Source organism: Leuciscus leuciscus (assembly GCF_965113295.1).
Source record: "Leuciscus leuciscus genome assembly, chromosome: 13".
Lineage (NCBI taxonomy): Eukaryota > Metazoa > Chordata > Actinopteri > Cypriniformes > Leuciscidae > Leuciscus > Leuciscus leuciscus.
Window position 1 is genome coordinate 35,552,020 of NC_138737.1, and position 19,642 is coordinate 35,571,661.

The 19,642-nt window shown below is 40.1% G+C and overlaps 1 protein-coding gene across 3 annotated transcripts in view; it reads left to right on the forward strand.

Moving 5' to 3' along the window:
* Positions 1–769: 769 nt before the first annotated feature.
* Positions 770–19,642, forward strand: part of agtpbp1 (ATP/GTP binding carboxypeptidase 1) — a 41,381-nt gene continuing 22,508 nt past the window's right edge. The window contains exons 1-9 of one of the 3 annotated variants that reach the window (XM_082188678.1): positions 770–946; positions 1,993–2,059; positions 2,235–2,356; positions 12,277–12,344; positions 12,446–12,509; positions 13,267–13,413; positions 13,726–13,878; positions 14,042–14,135; positions 17,857–17,894. In XM_082188678.1, the coding sequence (XP_082044804.1) occupies positions 2,028–2,059; positions 2,235–2,356; positions 12,277–12,344; positions 12,446–12,509; positions 13,267–13,413; positions 13,726–13,878; positions 14,042–14,135; positions 17,857–17,894 (718 nt within the window). In that variant the 5' untranslated portion in view covers positions 770–946; positions 1,993–2,027. The remainder of the gene's footprint in view (positions 947–1,992; positions 2,060–2,234; positions 2,357–12,276; positions 12,345–12,445; positions 12,510–13,266; positions 13,414–13,725; positions 13,879–14,041; positions 14,136–17,856; positions 17,895–19,642) is intronic. The other 2 variants (XM_082188679.1, XM_082188680.1) reach the window with 2 other exon arrangements.

Here is a 19,642-nt window from a genome sequence, read left to right on the forward strand (position 1 = left end):
CACTTTATAATAATTGTAATATTGAATGAGTTCCGGTCAGTTCAATTCCTGTCAGAATGAGACATTTAAAAATGCACTGAAGTTGCTTGTTTAGTTCATAAAATATAATATTGTGTATTGGTATGGTATGGTATGGTATGGTATGGTATGGTATGGTATGGGAGACCCATTTTCTTGCACAGTTTTTTTAAAAATGATTATACTTCAGACAGAACTGCAAAACTCGAAAACATATTATGTATAAAAAATGTTTCACATTAGTAAAGTAATAGATTACATATATAAAGTAAAATAAATAAATGTATGATAAAAAAGTAACGGAATAAAAAAAAACAATGACAATAAATAATAACAAAATCACAAAATTAAAAACAATTTAATAAAACAATGTATCAAGATGTTTTTAAAACGTGTGAAATTGTGATATGATTATAAATGTATATATATATATATATATATATACATATATTATACATATATATGTATGTATAATATATATAAATATAATAATATATAAATATATCATAAATTATAATAATATAAAAATCTACAAATTAAATATATAAAAAAACAAACACATATATAAACACAAGTTTATGTTAGATGCGATTAATCGATTTGAACGCACTAATATTTATAATGACTAATGGGTTTTTTCCTCACGTCTACCGTCGTTACGGTCGTTACGCTAGTCACGCGAGAAGCTGCGCAGCGCTGTGTGTGACCGTTTGACGCTGATCTGTAGTCCATCTGTACGTCACACTCTGATGTGACACATGAGGTGCAGATCCTGGATTCTGCGCCAGGACGCGCCCTCACTTCCGAGTGTGTGTTGGGGGATAGAGTCAATAATAACAACACCATCAGGGGGCTTGTGTTGTGTCTGTGCTGCCAAGAGATCGCGCTGTGAGGAGTTCAAATGGCGCAGCTCTCGCGTGCTTTAAAGGTTGGTGTTCGCATGTATTTTTATTTCTGTGCCAATGACAGATATCAGCTGTCCTGTTAGCGTGTCTGTGCTAACACTGGAGCTTTCTCTGTAGTGGACAGGTGGATCTGACATGATCATGAGTGCATTTCAATTATACAGGAGGGGTTTTGTCAACTTAATAATTAATAATGACATTGAATTAATTATTCATTAGCTGATCTGAATCTGACTGTAATATGTGGCCAACCTCCTCTGACACCCTAATTTAAATAGGAATGGACTGTACTTGCACAATTACTGGCCTTGGCTCAAAACCCAATGTGCTCCCTACATGGACAGCTTTTTTGGGAGCCTATTATGCCCTAAAATGGCTGTCCAGATTGAAAGCACAGCAGGTTTCATGTCCTAAAAATGCTGTCTGTGTGGGCAGGTAGGCTATGATACACAAACAATATTGTTTATGTTGGCAGCTCTTTTGAGTTTGATGCTTAAAAATGTCTATGTGGACAGCAAGGGCCAAAAAATATAATCTAGTTAGGAAGCTCAGTAGATTTTGATGCTTAAAACTGCTCTGAAATAGGCTTTGGCACCCTAAATGCTGTTGGAAGCTCTCCTAAAGTTTGATGTCTAAATATGAAGTCTTTATAGGCAGAAACGCTGTCATACCCAGTAGGCTAATGCTGTCTAGGTAGGAAGCTCAGTAGGTCTTAATGCCCAACAATGTTGTCTATGTGGACTGATAGACTATGATGCCCAACAATGTTGGCTAGTTTGGCAGCTCAGTCGGCACTGATGCACAAGAGTGTTTTCATCTTGTTATCTGTGTAGGAAGTTTGCTCACTAGGTTTTGAGACGCAGCCGTTGATCTTGATTAAGATTCTTGCTGCTGTTTTTGTTTTTTCCTCCCTTGAACAAGTAAATTGCTTATGATTTAAGACTGTATAAAGTGGCCTATGTTGCTGTATAAACTCCGATTGATTGTAATGCAATAGTGTGACTTGATTCTCTTTGTAAATTAAATGTGATTTTCTGTATAAATGCATTTCTACATTTTCCCTCCTCAGCAGTCAGTTTGACGTTTTATTGAATGTGAGAAGAAATGAATAAACCAAAAATGGCAGCAGAAAAAAGGTTAGTTTTTGTTTAAACACACACACACACACACACACACACACACACACACACTTGCAGCTCTATGACGATATGCAGTTTACAGTTTTTTGACTGTCTGAAACATCTTTACTTACACATAGTAAGCTTTGCCAGTGTTGACTTGGCCTGATGTGATGGTTTCCTGTATTCCCAGTGCTTCCCGGGTGCTGGTGTTGCTGAGTCAGCTGGAAAGACTGAACGAGGAGCCCAAAGTCTCTGATAAGGATGCCATCCGTCAAATCACAGGAAAAATCCTTCACCTCATCCAGACCCAAGGTGACCTGACACACGTATACACAAAACCAATGCATTAACACAACGAGTGGGATCAGCAGCTTCAAAATTGCACAATAATTCCTGGTCTTTTTGTGGAAAATTCAGCAAATAAAAATGTTTGACTTAAAGTGCTCCTATTATGCTTTTCCAGATATTACCTTTCATTCAGTGTGTTACATAGATGTAAAAGGTCTGCAAAGTTTTAAAGATGAATACTATTAGTAGTAAATACTAATGTTAACCTAAAGCCAAATAGCTATTCAGACATTGTTTTTTAACAGTAGATTTGAATTGATGTGAATAGATTTGTCAGGGTTGTCTTGAATGTCCTGTCCTCCTCAAAAGTTGGTAGTAGGAGTGTAATAGGAAACACTCACTTTTTGGTAGCATTTTATAGAACCAATGAGGTTCATTCTCATGTTACGCAGCACGTTTGAGCTTCAGCAAGAACCAATGAGGTTTGCTCTCGTGTTATGCATCACGTTTGAGCTTCAGCGAGAACCAATGAGGTTCATTCTCGTGTTACGCAGCACGTTTGAGCTTCTGCAAGAACCAATGAGGTTCATTCTCGTGTTACGCAGCACGTTTGAGCTTCTGCAAGAACCAATGAGGTTCATTCTCGTGTTACGCAGCACGTTTGAGCTTCTGCAAGAACCAATGAGGTTCATTCTCGTGTAATGCAGCACGTTTGAGCTTCAGCAAGAACCAATGAGGTTCATTCTCGTGTTACGCAGCACGTTTGAGCTTCTGCAAGAACCAATGAGGTTCATTCTCGTGTAACGCAGCACGTTTGAGCTTCTGCAAGAACCAATGAGGTTCATTCTCGTGTTACGCAGCACGTTTGAGCTTCAGCAAGAACCAATGAGGTTCATTCTCGTGTTACGCAGCACGTTTGAGCTTCTGCAAGAACCAATGAGGTTCATTCTCGTGTTACGCAGCACGTTTGAGCTTCAGCAAGAACCAATGAGGTTCATTCTCGTGTTACGCAGCACGTTTGAGCTTCAGCAAGAATCAATGAGGTTCATTCTCGTGTTGCGCAGCACGTTTGAGCTTCTGCAAGAACCAATGAGGTTCATTCTTGTGTTACGCAGCACGTTTGAGCTTCTGCAAGAACCAATGAGGTTCATTCTCGTGTAACGCAGCACGTTTGAGCTTCAGCAAGAACCAATGATGTTCATTCTTGTGTTACGCAGCACGTTTGAGCTTCTGCAAGAACCAATGAGGTTCATTCTCGTGTTACGCAGCACGTTTGAGCTTCTGCAAGAACCAATGAGGTTCATTCTCGTGTTACGCAGCACGTTTGAGCTTCTGCAAGAACCAATGAGGTTCATTCTCGTGTTACGCAGCACGTTTGAGCTTCTGCAAGAACCAATGAGGTTCATTCTCGTGTAATGCAGCACGTTTGAGCTTCAGCAAGAACCAATGAGGTTCATTCTCGTGTTACGCAGCACGTTTGAGCTTCTGCAAGAACCAATGAGGTTCATTCTCGTGTAACGCAGCACGTTTGAGCTTCTGCAAGAACCAATGAGGTTCATTCTCGTGTTACGCAGAACGTTTGAGCTTCAGCAAGAACCAATGAGGTTCATTCTCGTGTTACGCAGCACGTTTGAGCTTCTGCAAGAACCAATGAGGTTCATTCTCGTGTTACGCAGCACGTTTGAGCTTCAGCAAGAACCAATGAGGTTCATTCTCGTGTTACGCAGCACGTTTGAGCTTCAGCAAGAATCAATGAGGTTCATTCTCGTGTTGCGCAGCACGTTTGAGCTTCTGCAAGAACCAATGAGGTTCATTCTCGTGTTGCGCAGCACGTTTGAGCTTCTGCAAGAACCAATGAGGTTCATTCTTGTGTTACGCAGCACGTTTGAGCTTCTGCAAGAACCAATGAGGTTCATTCTCGTGTAACGCAGCACGTTTGAGCTTCAGCAAGAACCAATGATGTTCATTCTTGTGTTACGCAGCACGTTTGAGCTTCTGCAAGAACCAATGAGGTTCATTCTCGTGTAACGCAGCACGTTTGAGCTTCAGCAAGAACCAATGAGGTTCATTCTTGTGTTACGCAGCACGTTTGAGCTTCAGCAAGAACCAATGAGGTTCATTCTCGTGTTACGCATCACGTTTGAGCTTCAGCAAGAACCAATGAGGTTCATTCTCGTGTTACGCAGCACGTTTGAGCTTCAGCAAGAACCAATGATGTTCATTCTCGTGTTACGCAGCACGTTTGAGCTTCTGCAAGAACCAATGAGGTTCATTCTCGTGTTACGCAGCATGTTTGAGCTTCAGCAAGAACCAATGAGGTTCATTCTCGTGTTACGCAGCACGTTTGAGCTTCAGCAAGAACCAATGAGGTTCATTCTCGTGTTACGCAGCACGTTTGAGCTTCTGCAAGAACCAATGAGGTTCATTCTCGTGTTACGCAGCACGTTTGAGCTTCAGCAAGAACCAATGAGGTTCATTCTCGTGTTACGCAGCATGTTTGAGCTTCAGCAAGAACCAATGAGGTTCATTCTCGTGTAACGCAGCACGTTTGAGCTTCAGCAAGAACCAATGAGGTTCATTCTCGTGTTACGCAGCACGTTTGAGCTTCAGCAAGAACCAATGAGGTTCATTCTCGTGTTACGCAGCACGTTTGAGCTTCAGCAAGAACCAATGAGGTTCATTCTCGTGTTACGCAGCACGTTTGAGCTTCAGCAAGAACCAATGAGGTTCATTCTCGTGTTACACCGGCACGTTTGAGCTTCAGCAACGCAGCACGTTTGAGCTTCAGCAAGAACCAATGAGGTTCATTCTCGTGTAACGCAGCACGTTTGAGCTTCAGCAAGAACCAATGAGGTTCCTTCTCGTGTTACGCAGCACGTTTGAGCTTAAGCAAAAACCAATGAGGTTCATTCTTGTGTTACGCAGCACGTTTGAGCTTCTGCAAGAACCAATGAGGTTCATTCTCGTGTTACGCAGCACGTTTGAGCTTCTGCAAGAACCAATGAGGTTTGTTCTCAAGCGTCAAGCATGTATTGAGCTTCTGTTTATGTTCGCTGATCAATGTTTATATGTGAATAAAAGCCTAAATTGAATCTGTTCATCATATAAAATGATCGTGTCTCTTCAGAAAATTTGGACTAAATCATATGGATTTGTTTTATGATCTCTTTTTGAAGCATCAAACAGCCTGAGCTTGCTGAAATGCTAAAGAGATCAGCTGTGAAATGTGACAGCTCGGGGATATCCAGCACCCGTTCGCTCTTCCCCCTGACCCCCGCTGACCGTAACCGTACACCGCATATGCGTAATATCTGTACTGTCTGCACAGTGACCCCCACTCCATGCCATCAGCTGAGAGAAAATATGGAAATGTTCCCACGTCTCAGAATGGTCGCCCCTTGTACCCCCTCCCCCCCCTCCCTCTCTCTCTCTTTAAGTTCCCCTCCACATTCTCGGCCATATCCTGACGTGCTTGTGACCGTCATTGATCTGTTGTGGGCTTTGCAGGCGTGTGTGTTTTGACTGACAGCTGTGAGCTGTGGGAGGGGTCTGTGTCTATGTGAAATATGATTACCCCGGTGTAGAATTTCCCCAGTATCAGTGTTATGGATGAAGCGCTGGAGTGTATTCAGGTTATAAGAGTGGTGGGTTGGATATGTGTTAGGAATAAAGATGGACTATAGAAGCCATGTCAGAAGGAAGACGAGTGGTTTGTGTCGGCCCTCGTGCAGCCCTGGTAAGATCAGATCTTTTTACGGCTTTAAACTTTCCAAACAATACTTATGATATGTGATGATCAAGTTTCACACTTAAAAGGATAGTTCACCGAAAAATGAAAATTCTGTCATCATTTACTCACCCTCAAGTTGTCAAACCTGTATGAGTTTCTTTCCTCTGTTGAACACAAAAGAAGATAATTTGAAGAATGTTGATAATCAAACAGTTAATGGTGAATTATCAGTATAGTAAAGTTCACTAAGGCAGATTAACTGCAAACAAATTGCATTCTACTAAACAGAACTTATTGAATGTCATAGTACAAGTTGTTTATTATTATTTTAGTAGTAGTTAATAGTAATGTTTCTAAAGCAGAAGTGTATAGGTTGAATAAATGTCAAAATGTAATTAATTAATGAACTTGTGGCAGCTATATGAATTAAAGTTCAAAAAAGAATTTTTCAGTTTGAAATTTCTTAGCATGTTCTTACCATTGATTTATTTGGGTGGGGGAGTGATCTTGTTACTCAGCACTTGGATCCGTTTTGAAACGCATTCATGTGTTCGTCTGATCTTTGCTCGTGTCTCTTCGGTTACTCCGTGTCCATTGGACAGTTCAGAGTGATTGAAACCAACTCAGCCTGACGTGTGTACTCTCCAGCCTTCTGCCATGTCATCAGTTTCTGATTTGCACAGCACTTTTTATTTATGTGTGTGTGTACATCTACATCTAGGCTGGGATATGTAGCAAGTTCATTTGCCGTTAATAGTAGATGGAGCGGCCGTGTCTCGTGCGCGTGTCATTTAAGAGGGATCTTGGCATACATAACTCAAGCACGCTGATATATTTAACGCTGGCCAAACGTCTTGTTCTTCCCGAGGTGTTGAATTTAGAAGTGCTACTGCCTGCTTGACTGCTTCGCTTTTTCATTTTTCAAGTTGTTTTTAACGTTACTCTGCAGTCTTTAGACTGTGACTGTGTTGAGTTGATAGATGCTTCTTTTGTACTTTGTGCTGTAATAATAGAACCGACCAACAAGTGTCATTATTTTACCAAAGGTTTAGCGCCATTTTTAAGGTCATAAATAAAAGATGAAAATTGTGTGGAGGAAGGGGAAATTATTATTAAATACTTTTGTGATCTTTTATTTTTTTTATTAAGTCAATATTCAAAATCTATGGAAGCTTGTTTCCACCACTAAATAAAAAATAAAAGGTAATTGTGACTTTTTATCTCACAATTCTGAATGTGTCTCACATAGTCTTACAAGTTCTTAAAAACAGTTCATAACTGTTTTAAGTTAGTTACATAAAAACGTAAGCCCCTTTCACACAGCGCTTTGAACCCGGAAAATTGCCGGCAAATTGCCAGAGCGCCTTCTGTGTGAACGCAAACTCGACCCGGGATTTAAGCCGGGATCGATGCCGGGTCGGGACCTAGTAACATTGCCGTGTTCAGTCCCGGAACGCGCGCTGTGTGAACAAAAGCCATAACAATGCCGTGTCGTAGTGATGACGCTGAAGCCGGGCTCGTTCTCCAGCTGTGAAACGGTACGTAATGCGCAAGTTTATGATCGAATCAGAGAAACAAATGCACAAGCGTGGTTTCTCGAGAGAGAGATCGCAGCTCATAAGCAAACTTAAGACACTGCTGAGATTACAAGTCACATCGATGTCACGTGTCTTTACGGCATTTTTACGGGTTGTGTGTGAACGCACTCTCTGATTCCGGAAAATCACTGGCAGTGTGAATGACCAAAATCAAACGAACCCGGGTCAAATCCCGGGTCACTTTATCCGTGTATTTTCCGGAATCTCTGTGTGAAAGGGGCTGTAGATTGGTCTAATGTGATACTAAAAAGGAAGACTGATTGCCCCTTGACTAACCGCTAGTTGGTTACTCATACTCTTACTGAAGACACAGGCTTAACATAAAGGCAATGTTTATGCAACTGGTTCAAACCAATAGACTAGTCTCCTTGAGCAGGGAACTTGTTTAGTTAATAATTCAGTTAAAAACTCAGACATGTTGTGACCAGCCTACATCGAGTATTTTTTTAATTTACTTATAGGAAAGACTCTCATGATGGGAGCGTGTAGAAACTAAATTTATTAGACAGTTGTTGTCAGGTTTCATTGGTAATTTCAAATATGAAGTTTAATCGTAAGCTTGGCGAACAGTTTTGGAGAATTTGATGTTTCCCCTTTCAAAGAGATTGGAGCTGCACTTGTATGCCCGAGAGGCGTTTCAAAGATGGCCGCTGACTGAGTGAAATGGGACTTTACTTATAATGAGTTTACATTTGAGTAAAATGTAAAAGTATTGAATATTTAAGCTGCATTTTCAAAATTCTGGGTGGCAGTTGAGACAACGTAGAGTTACCATGACAACTGCAGCACATCCTCAAACAACACGGAGGACCGCTTGAGTAACTCTCGTCTATTTCTCTCTCATTTACTGTTAAGGTTAGTTAAATTCACAAAATTTGTTATTTACAAGCTTTAATGTCCAACCAATTTGTTTTAATTTTTGATTCATAATTTTAAAGGGATAGTTCACCCAAAAAATAAAATTCTGTCATTAATTACTTCCGCTCATGTCGTTCAAATCCTGCAAGACTTTCGTTCATCTGTGGAACACAAATAAAGATATTTTTGATGAAATCTGAGAGATCTCTGTCCCTCCATTGACAGGCTACGCAACTACCACTTTCGAGCCCCAGAAAGGAAGTAAATACATCATTTGAGTAATCCATGTGATTGGAGATTAAAATTTAGTAAATAAAGTGGTAAATTATATTTTTTGCACAAACAAAGCAGTCGCATCACTTCTTAAACTTGAGGTTAAACCACTGGAGTCACATTGACTACTTTAATGATGTCTTTGAGGGCTCCAGCACCTAAAAAGGAGCTGTGTAATCTTTACAATTCACTCACAATTTGAAGAAAAGTTTTAGTTTTCCATGACATTTACATCTACATATCGTCGCTGTCGGCGGAATCCTTGTATCTCCAAAACCATTATTTTTCAAGAAATTAAAAAAGGCATATTTTTTGTGTTATTAAACATTGTATCGTTAAAGTTGGTATTATACCTTATATTGCTATCATATACTGTTGTGTACCAACATTAACACAACATTTCCCCAAAATCATGTTTAATCGGAGATACGAGATTTATGACTTGGGAGCAGGGAGATACGAGGTTACGCTGTCATTGATTAGAATGGAACGGACACAGACGTCACTGCTTAAACGTTTAAGAGATATGAGTGATGCAATACCAAAATATTAGGCTGTCTAAAATAGGCGGAAATTAATCTGCACGCAAACAAAGTCGGCGGTCGCGTTGGGCCTTTTGACAAGAGTAAAGGCTTCAATAGTTAACCAAAGCTAATGACTGTGGTTACATACTGTACATCTTCCTAAACTCCATTTTAAAGGTTTAAGAGCTATAAGTTAAGCTGAATAAAAAACGATGAGCTGACTAACGTTAGGCTGTCTAATAGGCGGAAATTAGCCTAATCTGCACGCAAACTTACCTTAGTGGCTCACAGGCTTCCTTCTGCACCAAAGCATTACAGCTATCCATTTTTAACAAAACAGGCCTACTCAAATGTATCTAACCTAACTATTTTAACTCGTTATTGTCTAAAAAACAGACAAGATTTATCCAAAGATAGGCTTACTTGGCGCCAGTAGACAGACCTTTTTTTTCCCATAAATAAAAACCTGCTACTTGGGGTATTTTACATGCACAATGCCAACTTCGAGTCAGTAAAATAATAATAAAAACAAAAACTTAATGCTGGTATCCAAAACATTTAATTCAATTCAAGTATTATATTAGATACATTTTAAAACTTCAATGCACACATATAATAAGCCTAGTAATAATAAGCCTAGTAATAAGTAGAGTAGACATTTAAAATGCATCAATAACTGATATCATAGTTTAACACAGATAAAATCAGAGTTAAGGCTTGCTTTACATGTTGCTCGACGAGGATTTCTTAATCGTTGCGACTTTCAATCTTGAGGAGACAAAATGGAGTGAAGAAGAGGTGGAGTTACGAGGATTCTCAGACAGTTGAAGTGTCCAATGGAGTTAAGAGATTTGCTCTCTAGCTATTTTCAACACTTTAGATTGGTTGATAATTTGTAAAAACAACAGAATCACGTGGGGACTGACCAATAGCATCGATTTGTGAAAAAATATGAAATTGACCAAATTTTGACATACTTATAGGTTTCTGCCCGACAGCGACGATATATTCATTTAGCATTTTTATCCAAAGCGAGGAATACAGCAAGCGATTAATCGTGAAGAGGCAAATAAACACAGGAACTACTCAAAATGCAAAGTTTCAGACATTGCTCAGAATAGCATCAGCTAAAATATAAGAGATTAAGGGAAAGTGAAAGCATAGTCATGAGACTTTGTGACTTCCTACTTTGTCCCATATATTCAAGTGGTGCTCACTGCAGAGTCAAATGACGTCCAGCTCCACCTCTCTGCACGTGTAATGGGTTGGAGGGATAGAGCTGTGGGTAGGGTTAGGGTGTGGTTTGATATTCTAGCCCCACCCATCAGGCTCAAATTACATTCGCTCCTCCTCGATAGACGTCTAGCGAGGGTGAGCTAAGACGTAAGCTCCACCCATTTGCTCTGCAGTGAGCAGCCTTTCCATATATTAGTGAGTAGAAATGGCTATTAAGCCAATAAGTGCTCCTTCACCACCATCTACTGGCTATAGTGGTAATTTCATGCCTTTTTTAAAATGAAAGCGTTGCCATGAAGTGTTAGTTTTCCTTCATCTTTAAACTTCTAGTTTTCGAAATCGTCACATTAAAAATAACATTTAAACTGGATAATATTTCGAGTTTTGAGGTGCTGGAAAAAGTGTGAAGCACTGAAGAACTTAAAACTCTTAAAATGTTGTACGAACCCTGAGATGAATAATCTAAAAAAACAAAACAATATTTGACTACTTCTGCCACACAACCATGGTCACAGTTAGCATTGCTATTAAATTCATGGTGAATGTTGGAGATTTGTGGGCTAAAAAGCCTTCTATAAGTTGTTTGTTCATGACACAATGTTTTTCCTGGTTTCCAGGTCAGCGCTAGATCTTCCAGTGACGTTATTAGTTTTGTGGCAAATTCGAACACTTTCTCTCTGGATCTCCTAGCGCTGTGCAGCAACAGAGACGCATGATAAAGATCGGCCCACTAGTAAACCTGTTCTGAGCTTACTACTTTTCTGGGACTTTAAAGTGGTAGTTGCGTAAGCTGTCAATGGAGGGATAGAAATCTCTCAGATTTCATTAAAACTTACTTACTTTAGATACTTAACTGAGTTGTTTACCTGAGATACTTCAATACTACCTTTGAATTCAGCTAGTTGTGTAAAAGAATTGGAGCATTTGTGCATATTGTTAGGCTTTCTTTATTAATTAATTTACTTATATATTGTGATTTTGATTTAAGTATATGTATTAATATTTATTTCAACATATTTATGAATACTGTGACTTTATGACTCTCTCTCTCTCTCTCTCTCTCTCTCTCTCTCTCTCTCTCTCTCTCATATATGTATGTATGTATATTTTATATATTTTTTGTTAAGTTTTTCACTACTTGAAAAAGCCCAGTTGTGTGATAATATGAGAAATTAATACATCACTTAAATAGTCAGTTATAAGCAAAACATGGATAAAAGGATCTATTAATCACTAACGATTGTCCCCCATAGAATTTTATTTTATTTTATTTTATTTTATTTTATTTTATTTTATTTTATTTTATTTTATTTTATTTTATTTTATTTTATTTTATTTTATTTTATTTTATTTTATTTTAGTTTAGTTTAGTTTATTTTAGTTTATTTTAGTTTATTTTGAAGCTTGTTTGCACCACGTAATAAAAATAAAATACAAAATAATATATATATATATATATATATATATATATATATATATTGTTGCAACTTTATCACAATTCTGACTTTTTTCCCTCAGAATTTCAAGATATAAACTCGCAATTGCAAGACAAAATCAGAATTGCGAGATATAAACGTGCAACTTTATAACTCGCAATTGCAAGTTTATATCTTGGAATTCAGAGAAAAAGTCAAAATTGCTAGATGTAAATTCGCAATTGTGAGAAAAAAAGTCATAGAAAGTCACATTTACCTTTATTAACAGAATATTTTTGTCATGTTTTAGAGAAGACCCGTAAGGAGGTGGGGTCTAAAGGCTCTGGTGGGATGGAGGTCATTCTATCATCTCTCGAGGTACCGTCACTCACAACTGACAACTTTACGCTCATGAAATCACATCTGTTTTATCTTAGCTCAAGTGCTTTTCAGCTGCTAATCTACTTGATTCTTTACAGAATACACGGGATTTGCAGACCAATCTGAACATCCTCGGTATTTTGAACGAACTGTTGACTGTGGGTGAGTTTCAGTGTTGTTATTGTTACCTAAAACTATTAAAATATGTCAAATAAAATATATTGTAAATCTTAAAACTTAAAAAAGTGAGAAATATTACCTAGGCAACTAACTGAAATTAAATAAGTTTAAGTACTTAAATTATTTAAACTAAGTGTCGTGACCCACCAAGCTGACAGTCGACCGTCTGTGAGCATCTGTCAGGCTAGTTTTTGCAGTGTGTTCCTAACGTCGGCGGCAGTTCACCAGACTGAATCAGCATCAGGCTGTGGGTGAGAGAGATCACTTTGATTGGTTGTTCAGTTTAGCTAACGAACAACCAATCAAAGCACGTGAATAAAAGCGCTGCTTCCAATTTATTTATTTATTTATTTATTTATTTATTTATATAGAAAAACTGTAAAATAGCATAATAGTGGCACTTTAAGTGGCACTCTAAAGGTGATGATACATGGGGCAAGATTTTTGAGGGATGATGCTTGGCCACTTTCCCATTGAGAATGTGCAACAAATTTCTATCTGGATACTTTAGATCGGTCGTGGGCCCTATGTCTCACCTGGTCAACATTGCTCAAAAAGTTGCCCTGTGTATCATCACCTTTAGACTTCCATAAAAGTCCCTTTGTACACTACACTAGAATCAGCTAAGAAAAGCTGTAATCAGGAGACTTCAGTCAAAACTGTGTGTTTCTGAAGGACAGAATGAATGTGTCAGGTCTAGCATAATGTTTGTTTAACTCTGCTGTACTTGTTGTGGTAGGTGGAGGCCGTAGGACCGGGGTGTTTGTGTCTAAGGGAGGAACGGCGATTCTGCTGCAGTTGCTAGTGAGCTCCAGCAAAGACCCTCCTGCCAATGAGGAACTAATGATTCTCATTCATTCTCTACTGGTCAAAGTTGGCCCGAAAGGTACAAAAGACACAAACATTTCACTTGTTTTAGCTTTGCTAACCCTGTAACCTAAAGTCAGAATACACAATATTTTGGTACAATCCAAACAACATATTTAATTTTTTATATATATTTTTTTATCTTTATTAAGGACCATGTACAATTTCCAACATAAATGTTACCATTTGATGCATTGTACCAGAGTTAGCCATAGGCTAATTTACATCTGCAGTCCATCTTATAAGTCTGCAGTTATAATTTGTCTGTTTGAATCTGTTGAAATTTGATTAAGATGTCAGAAATTGCAGTGGATAAATGAACAATTTCCAGTGACATCACTTCCTTATTCAGACAAGAAGTTTGGTGTTAAAGCGCGTCTGAACGGGGCTCTGAATGCGACTGTGAATCTAGTGAAACATAATCTGCACAACTACAAGCTGTTGTTGCCATGCCTGCAGGTGCTTCGGGTCTACTCAAGCAACTGTAAGTTCACTCGCATTACATTTGATGTTCTCTGTAGTCAATTTACAATAAGAAATACCTTTGCAATATGCTGATATGAAAAAATGTGATTTGGTCACTGATACATTTTGCATCACTACAGTAGGACATTAGTGAACCTCAAGATTTTCTGTCTTTTTTGTAGTGGTAAATGCAGTGTCGCTGGGAAGGAGTGGCGCTTTGGAGATCATGTTCGATATTATTGGACCTTTTAGCAAAAAGAGCACCACTCTACTAAAGTATGTAGAGTGTGTTCATGTTTACCTGATCTGAGAAAGATATAATGCACATTCCCTATATGTCGGTCTCATCAACGTTTTGTCGAAATACCGACTCTAGGGATTGCTCCTGTGAGCCCCAAACACCTCTGATGTATTCAGAAAAGGCCAATGGAATTGGCAAATGAAATTTGCATGTCCAGCCACTCCCCTGGTATAAAAGAGGGGTCTGGCCTGCTTAACTCATTCAGCTTTGTTCTTCGGAGCCAATCATGCCCCTTTTCCACCAAGGCAGAGCTGGTGCTGGTTCGGAGCCAGAGCCTAGTTTCAAATCGGTTCTTTGTTTTTCCACCGCCAAAGCACCAGCTCCGAACCAGTAAAACTGGTTCTTAAGTCGCACCAAATCATTGCAGGGTCTAGAACGGAGCCAAGAAAGAACCGCTTGCGTCAGAGGCTGGGGGCGGGGTTACCGTGGCCAACAAGACTGAAGAGAAACTTGTGACCGCCATTTTTAAATAGCAGCTAGTCGAGCTAATAGCAGCTCGATTATAATATCCGTCTATGTAAGTTACGGCGAGCTGCACGAACGAGTTGGATTCGCCGTGTTTGGATGCCGATTTATTTTCGCAAACCCATGAGCATCCATAGTAACGCAATGTCTATTATTGTTGATGCCTTGTTCGAGATGCATCGGAGCAGCGTGGACCGATCAGAGCTGCGGGAGTGTTTGGAGATCATACGACTCCTTGTGCTTTTTGATCGCTTTCGCAGTGCTTTGATTTCATGTGCTGATCGTTCTGCGAGAAGCCGATGCATCTCGAACAAGTCTGGTGTGTTTGTGTTTGGCGCTGCCGAACCTAGCGTTGCTGGGCAACATGATACGTAAGATATAGCTCTGTTGTGGCTCTCTGGCCGGTGGAAACGCAAACCGGTTCGTCAGTCGAACCAACTCCGAACTGGCAATAGCTCTAGCTCTGAACCAGCACCCGGTTCTTGTTGGTGGAAAAGGGGTATCAGTGGTCTCTATCTCTCCTCACACACACAGATAAGTGGAGAGAGTTCATCATTGAGCGCATCATTCAAGCATGCCTTTTTGTCCATGTCCTTCTGGGAGCAGTAGATTTACGTCTCCCTCGGACGGCAATGATCACTATCCTGAAAGGTTCATGTCCTTCGGATGAGACGTTAAACCGAGGTCCTGACTCTCAGTGGTCATTAAAAATCCCAGGATGTCCTTCGAAAAAGAGTAGGGATGTAACCCCGGCATCCTGGCCAAATTTACCCCTTGGCCTCTGTCTATCATGGCCTCCTAATCATCCCCATATACTGATTGGCTTCATCACTGTCTCCTCTCCTCCAGTGAGCTGGTGTGTGGTGGGTGTTCTGGGGCAATATGGCTGCCGTCGCATCATCCAGGTTATATAAATGTAACAAATTATTATTATTATTATTATTATGTCCTCACTGTAAGGACATGGCCACGGGCACGCTGCGCTTGCGGCTCTCGTTCTTTTTCAAGAGACCAAGAGTCACCTCAGATTTTTCTTCTACCTCTGGGTACTAATCCTCTGCCATTCCAATGGGACTCCCATTCCTCTGCACGCTCATGTCCTCCGGATGAGTTTCTGGATGAGTTTGGCGGCTCGCCCCAGGGTGAGCTTAATTTCTCATTCGGGGCTGGCGAGGAATATGAATTATCAATTGCAGCATTAGAGGGCGGGCTTGCACCTTTAGAAGCTGAAGACTCACCTGAGCCTCCACCCTCGGGTGTGACGGCTCAGTCTGAGGCAGATGCTGAGTTGGCGGCCGTGCTTTCCCGGGCCGCAGCGAGCATTGGGCTGGAGTGGATTCCGAGCGCTCGTGGCTGAACGATTGATTCTTGGAGTCTGAGCGTAAACTTCCCCAGTTCCTTCCTTCCCGGAGGTGCATGAAGAGCTGGCGAAATTGTGGAAAGCACCTTTTTCTGCTAGAACACACGGTACACCAGCTCCTCTGTCTTCACCACCCTAAGTTTACCTATCTTGAGGGCTTACAACAACACTGCGCCCTGCATGTTATGCCAATCCTGCAAGTCTACCAAGCCAAAGTGTTGAGTGATCTGCACAAGTGGGGTCCCGATACAGAGATGATGCAAGAACTGCAATCGGTGACTGACTATGCCTTACGAGCTATGATGGTCACGCCGCAGGCTCTGGGTCGGGCAATGTCAACACTCATGGTCCAGGAGTGGCACCTATGGCTTAACCTGATGGAGATGAGGGATGCAGAAAAAGCACTGCCCACCCGTCAACAAGCTACTAAGAACCCTTCGGAAGGCTTCAAAGCAAACCAGAGATGGACGACCCAGGAGAGGAGAGGCCGCTGATCTGCTCGCCTTAGGATTGTGGACATTTCTCACTCCCAATGGAGGGATGCGAGGAGAGCATTTTTCTTTGGCCAGACAACACCAAGCTCCCACATGATCAGCAGAAGAGCAAGTTTCCTCTTTCCCCTGGATCTCACACACACACACACAAACACAATACTCATGGCTCTCTTTATCATGACGGCCAGGCATCGAACATTTGCACCTGAACCTTAATGGATGCAGAACCTTCATGAACTCCTCATGTTCTGCTGCATCAAGTAAGCGTGACGAGTAACGACTAGAATGAGAATGGCCCACAGGATTGTGAATTATCCTGGCCTACCAAGCTCTAATGCTTACCTTGCCCCTTGGGATTGAGGACTCACTCCACTAGGGGCATTGCAGCCTCTTTAGCTCTGGGGAATGGTGCCTCGTTAGCAGACATCTGCAGAGCTGTGGGCTGGGCTACACCCAACAACTTTGTGTCTTGAGTTTTGCTCCAAATGTGTTGACTCCCTAACAGCAGTTCCTTATGTACTCCTCTACTGTTCGGTTTCCCTGATGGTGAACACTGTGTCTTCCCCTGGACAAAACTGTGCTCCGTCGCCAGTCACTTTGGTCGGTAGTCTCTCCCCTAGTTGGTGGAGCCCACCGCAGAGACTTCTTCCCTATGTAGTACTTTCCATCTGGTAAGTCCATAGCTTGTATTTTCCACATACTAACTCCCCCTCAGATAGGATGTGCCCTCTATAGTGTTCCTTTCTCAGTAGAGAAAGAGAACGCTTCCCAAAGTTAACAACCAGTTGTGCTCAACTGCAAAATGCTATGGAAAATCCCCTAGGGGCGAAGGGAGACTAGGGGTTATAATCTCTGGGCGTTGGAAGGTTTTGAGTGGGTTGAGTGCACTTGTTACTTGGCATCTGCACTACGGAAGCTCGTAACGTTAGTTTTGGCTTTTAGTATAGGGAGCCCTAGTGTCGGTATTTCGACACATCAAAGAGACCAACAGATAGGAAACGTCCTGGTTACTTGGCGGAGGGAATGAAGACGTAGTGTTCCTCTTACCACAGCTCTGAATGGCTGCTGAAATGGTCGAGACGCTGTCTTGGCTCCTCACAAACCTGAATGAGTGAAGCTCGCCGGCCCTTTTTTATACCCGGATGTCCGGGGAGTGGCTGGACATGCAAATTTCAGTCGCCAATTCCATTAACCTTTTCTGAATACGTCAGAGGTGTTTGGGGCTCCCAAGAGCGACCCCTAGTGTTGGTATATCAACACATAACAGAGGTTACAATAGTAACCAAGACGTTTTGTCTAATTGTTACAAGAATGATATTGATCTTTGATTTATAGAATTTTTTTCTTTATTCGTTTATTTGATTTTTTCCATCTCAGGGTGGCCTTGGACACACTAGCAGCATTACTGAAGTCCGGTAAGATGCCTCCTTGGATGATTCTCACAAAAAAGAACATGTCAACATTATACACCAAAAAAGAAGAGAAAAATATATATTTTGCATCAAGAAAAAGAAACCCAAATGACATGACTTGTGTATGACTTTATTCCCATAATAGTTTTGCACATTTTTATTAAAATAAAAAAAAATCTAATTTTCATTACTGTAAAAATAACATTATATAAATGTAAATGATAAAATTATATAATTTAAATTGTGACATATTTATAAATTGTAGTAGTTTGTTTTACTACCTTGAAGTTACGTATTACAGTAATGAGAATAATAGGAATATTAGAAATATTAGCAAAGAATGAAAATATTACAGATTTATCTCCTGATTTATACTTAAATTATGAACCTTTTTGCACCACAGTTATGCATATAATATAATATAATATAATAATACTATTTTATATATTAGGCTGGGGGAATTAACGCGTTAATCTTTGCGATTAATTTGAGATGTTTAACGCGTAAAAAAAAAAATTTCAATTAACGCAGCACTTTTTTTTTTTTTGCTTCGTTTTAATGGTTTCCTGTTGCGGCTGCTATTGAAAAGGCCGAAAATATGCCGTCCCGCCCCTCCGTGTTCGGCGATCAGGCTTCATTCTCGCGCAGCTTTCATGAGCGGGTCTTTTCCGCTCTGTGTGTGCGCTGCGCTCTCCGTTTCGTGTGTGTGTGTGTGTCGGCGCGCTCTCTGCTCAATGTTCCGCTCCGTGTTTGCGCTGCGCGTTCTGCTCTGTCCTTAACAGCCCAAACGCTCCAATCATGTACCGATCACGCACTGGAAAAGCAAAGTCCACTCAAATAATGTGAAATTTCTCAGTAGTAGACTTCTGTTTGCAATAGCCCTACTGAGCTGGTATAGTCATGCTGGGCAACAATGGTAAAATGACCTGCTCTGATCACATGCTCTGGTAATAATAGCTTTGTAGGACTATATTTTATTTTGATAATTAGTAAAAAAAAATTGTAAAAAAAATCTGTTAAATTGATTATATGTTGATTGATTATTGAAAAAGAATAATATATTGATATATTGATGTTTAATATTATTTTAATATAGGGCTATTTTCTGTTCCTTTTTTTAATTTTTTTATGTTGTTTAATTTAATTAGGTGATTCTAAGTTTAAATATTGATGATTACAAGCTTGCAGGAAATGCAATTAATTGCAATTAATTACAGCAAATTGTGCAATTAATTCGTTTTTTAAATTTTTTTTTTTTATTCCCAGCCCTAATATATATATATAAATATACATACATACCATGGTCTGTCTGAATACTCGATTCTGATTGGCTGGAAGGTGAAACAATAAAACCATTTAATGCACAGGTCAGTTTAATCACTGTGCCATATTAATGCACTGTTTTCATTGAAGCCTCACACAAGCATACATCACTCGCACACAAAATCAGCGATCACACTGCGCACACACACAAACGTTCAGGAGCACAGAAACTTAACGCTGTCCTGCGACTTTTACTAAAAAAAATATCCACTACCATGTTATATTTCTCAGCAACGAGGGAGTAACACTGCTAATTTAAAAAGTAATTAAACTCACAGCTTTGTTGTTAATAGAGAGAGATGCTGAACAGATACAGGTAATTCACACACGCATTTATCTCTCTCTCTCTCTCTCTCTCTCTCTCTCGATAATTAATTAAAATAAATGCTATAATTCATTCATTCAAATATCAGTCAAATATTGCACTG